This window comes from Grammomys surdaster, unplaced genomic scaffold (genome assembly GCF_004785775.1).
Source record: "Grammomys surdaster isolate TR1022 unplaced genomic scaffold, NIH_TR_1.0 125562, whole genome shotgun sequence".
Classification (NCBI taxonomy): Eukaryota; Metazoa; Chordata; class Mammalia; order Rodentia; family Muridae; genus Grammomys; species Grammomys surdaster.
This window is the reverse complement of record NW_021620409.1, coordinates 1233400-1237232: the sequence shown is the minus strand read 5'-3', so window position 1 is coordinate 1237232 and position 3833 is coordinate 1233400. Positions and strand designations below refer to the sequence as shown.

At 36.7% G+C, this 3833-nt stretch overlaps 1 protein-coding gene across 1 annotated transcript; it reads left to right on the top strand.

Annotated features, from left to right (window-relative positions):
• The first annotated feature begins 1459 nt into the window (after positions 1-1459).
• Positions 1460-2395, top strand: LOC114638270 (olfactory receptor 6C2-like). Its single transcript, XM_028786687.1, has one exon. It carries the CDS (start codon positions 1460-1462, stop codon positions 2393-2395), a length of 936 nt encoding a protein of 311 aa, XP_028642520.1.
• The last annotated feature ends 1438 nt before the right edge of the window (positions 2396-3833 follow it).

Here is a 3833-nt window from a genome sequence, read left to right as displayed (position 1 = left end):
GAGACAGGGTTTCTCTGTGTAGTCCTGACCTTCCTGGAACTCATTCTGAAGACCAGACTGACCTTGAACTCAGAGATCCTCCCACCTGAATACTGGAATTAAAGACCTGTGCTACCACAACCCAGATAAGAATTTTTTTTAACATGGATTCTTAGGATTGAACACAGACACTAGTGCTTGAAAGTACTTTACCAACTGATCTATATCTCCAAACCCATTAACTTTTGAACCTGTGTTATAAAAGATCTTCTGGTTCTTAATTATAGATTTCAAAAGTCACATTGGTTATATGGATCAGAGAGTTATAAACATTAATTTTCTTACCAAAGAGATTGTTCCTAGCATTACACTTCTGAAAATGAAATGATAAGATACAGGAAAACAATGAAATAAATATCAACCATATGTTGGCTCATGAGTCAACATGATTTCCAGAAATAAACAAAGCTTAGGCTAAAAAACCAAGGAGATATTGTTACCCTTGGGTTGGATCCAATGACACTTAAATAAAGATGTAGCAAAAAGAAGTGGTGGATATAGTGCTTCCAACATATGCTTTCCATAAATTGATTACTTACTTAACACCTGGCATTACATGTGAGTTCAATGCCTAGCTTTATTATAGGGAACACATGAGAAGAAGAGAACAGTCTATGAAATGTATGTGTGTCGATTATAGTTGTATATAATCTGAATTTAAAGAGTGATCACTGCTAAATATTCATTGAAGGATTACTTCATATAGATTCTATTTTAAAGAACTAAGATGTAACCCAGGTATAAAATGCTTGCCTAGCATGCACAGAGCTCTGGGCCGATTCCCAATACTACAAACAAAAGTCACAAGTTAAATTTCACTTAAAATCATTAGACTTGTTGCATATAGCTACCACGAACCACACCAAGTATACACAAAATAAGCATATAGGATTTATACAGGGTGGGCTTGAAATTATAACTGGTGGCAGATATTGGAGAACCTCTATAGACAGTCCAAATTACTTGTTATAGAGCTGTGTTTTGTTAGGGACAAAGATCCTAGCAAGAGAGGAAGCTTCTACTGAATGTTAATTTCAATCTCAAAACGGAAAAAATGCACAAAGGTAAATTAAATCTTAGTGCTGATGGTATCATCAATAAAAACCCATTCAAAATTAGACAAAATTTTTAAAATACACTTGAATAATGGGACAGAGAGGTAGGGAATCTTAAATTATTATGTTGCAACTATCAAATTGATCTGTAAAAAAAATATCACTTCAAAAATTACAAAATATGGAAACTTGTCAGCTCAGGAGAATAGAAGCAATATTAATTACCATGAAAAAGAAGACATTTCATATGAACCAGTTGTTTGGGTTTACTTCTCATGGCTAAAAATGAAGGACTGTAGTCTCATATATTCTGATAGAGTACCTATTTTTTTTTCAAGAAGCCAGATAAAGATCAGGAGTCAGCTATGGGGAACCATACAGTAACAACATTCATTCTCCTGGGACTAACAGAGGATCCACAAATTCAAAGCCTGCTTTTGATTTTTCTGCTTTTTACCTACTTGTTGAATATAACCGGCAACTTGGCAATTATCTTACTTACATTAGTAGATCCTCACCTGAAAACCCCAATGTACTTTTTCTTGCAAAACTTTTCCTTCTTAGAAATCTTGTTCACATCAGCTTGTATTCCTAGATACTTGTATAACCTAGCAACCGGTGACAAGACCATTACCTATGGTGCCTGTGCCAGTCAAGCGTTTTTCACCGACCTTTTTGGAGTAACTGAATTTTTTCTCCTGGCCACCATGTCCTATGACCGCTATGTGGCCATCTGCAAACCGCTGCATTACACCACCATCATGAGCACTGCCTGCAGAAGACTCCTTCTTTGCTGTTGGATGGCTGGGGTAATCATTATACTGCCACCCTTTAGCCTGAGCCAAAATCTGCAATTCTGTGATTCTAACGTCATTGATAGCTTTCTCTGTGATGTGTCTCCCTTCCTGAAGATTTCCTGCTCAGACACATGGGTCATTGAGCAGATGGTTATAGGCTGTGCCGTGCTGACCTTCATCACAACCCTTTTTTGTGTGGTTCTTTCCTATGTGTACATAATCAAGACCATTCTAAGATTCCCTTCTGCCCAGCAAAGGAAAAAGGCCTTTTCTACCTGTTCTTCCCACATGATTGTGGTTTCCATCACTTATGGCAGCTGCATCTTCATCTACGTCAAACCATCAGCAAAAGACTCAGTGGCCATCAACAAGGGGGTAATTGTACTAACTACCTCCATTGCTCCCATGTTGAACCCATTCATTTACACCTTGAGGAACAAGCAAGTCAAACAGGCCTTCAATGATTCAATCAAAAAAATTGCCTTAGAATGCCGAAATGGATGATTCAAGATTTCATAAGATATTGGTGGCCCAAGCCTTCTCTAGCCATGAAAACACACTATTGGGTACAATGAATATATACTACTAATAAAAAGTATATGCCAAATAAAATTTTAATTCAGAATATGAATTATTAAAATAAAATATTATGTTTATAAGAAAAAAGTAGCAATATTTTTATTAGTCTATCTATAACTACCCACAACTAAATCCTTGACTTATTATATATACATTAAGTATCTCATCCATAATAAAATGGATGGTCAAAATAAAACACAAATAAAATGTTGTGCTCATGTAACAAGAATTTATAGAATAAATGTATAACTAAAATGTCAAACTATATGCCCATCACGGACAAAGTTTAGGTGAAAAGCAACAAAACAATCTGCTTGTGCAAAAATTTAGATATAGATTATTACTCAAAACACCCCAAAAAATACACAGAGGCATCAGCAACTATTATACATCAAATAATCAAAAACTATTTACAGTCAAACCAGTGGTATTTAAATACATGTATACTATAAGGACAACTAAAGTGGCTTTTTACCCAGATTGTCAGATTACTAGATAAAAAATTATACTAATATCCAAGCAAATAAAAATGCACAGCTGAATGAAATAACAAAGATAATTCGGGATTTAAAAACCAAATTTGATAAGGAGACAGAACCATTGTAGATAACACGAGATGAAGTGAAAATAGATTGAAAAGCTCAATATCCCAGCTGAGAATTCAGGAAAAGGCTTTATAAGTAGAATGAAGTGGAAGACTGAATATAAGGACTTGAAAATAAAACAGAGGATCTATGTCAAATGATCCAAGAATATGATCTTTATTAATAATTTTTATTTACTATATATCCTAATTGCAGCTTCCCCTACCTCTCACCTCCCCTCCTTCCATCCCTCCTACCTATCTCCTCAGAGAAGGGAGGTATCCCATGGATATTAGCACTACTTGGCATAGCAAGTTGTAGTAGGATTAGGTGCATCTTCTCCTATTGAAGCTAGATAAGACAGCCCAGTTAGGGGAAAGGGATTCAAAGGTGGGTAACTGAGGCAGCCCCTGCTCCTGCTGTTAGGAATCCCAAGTAAAGACCAAGCTGCATATGTTACATATGTTTAGGGGGCCGAGGTCTGTCATATGCATGCCCTTTGGTTGGTGGTCCAGTCTTGACCCAGGTTAGTTGACTCAATAGGTTTTCTTGTGTCCTTGACCTCTCTGGCTCCTTCAATCCTCCCCCTCTTCCACAAGACTCCTCAAGCTCTTCCTGATGTTTAGCTGTGAGTCTCTGTTCCAATCAGTCATCAGGTGAATCCTCTCAGATGACAGTTATGCTAGGTGCCTGTCTGCAAGTATAGCAGAATATCATTAATATTGTCAGGGGAGGGCTCTCTTTCATGACATAGGTCTCAAAGTGGGCCAGCCATTAGT

Bases quoted from the DNA above. Each gene is read 5' to 3' on its own strand.
- LOC114638270 (XM_028786687.1), top strand. From the start codon at position 1,460: ATGGGGAACCATACAGTAACAACATTCATTCTCCTGGGACTAACAGAG.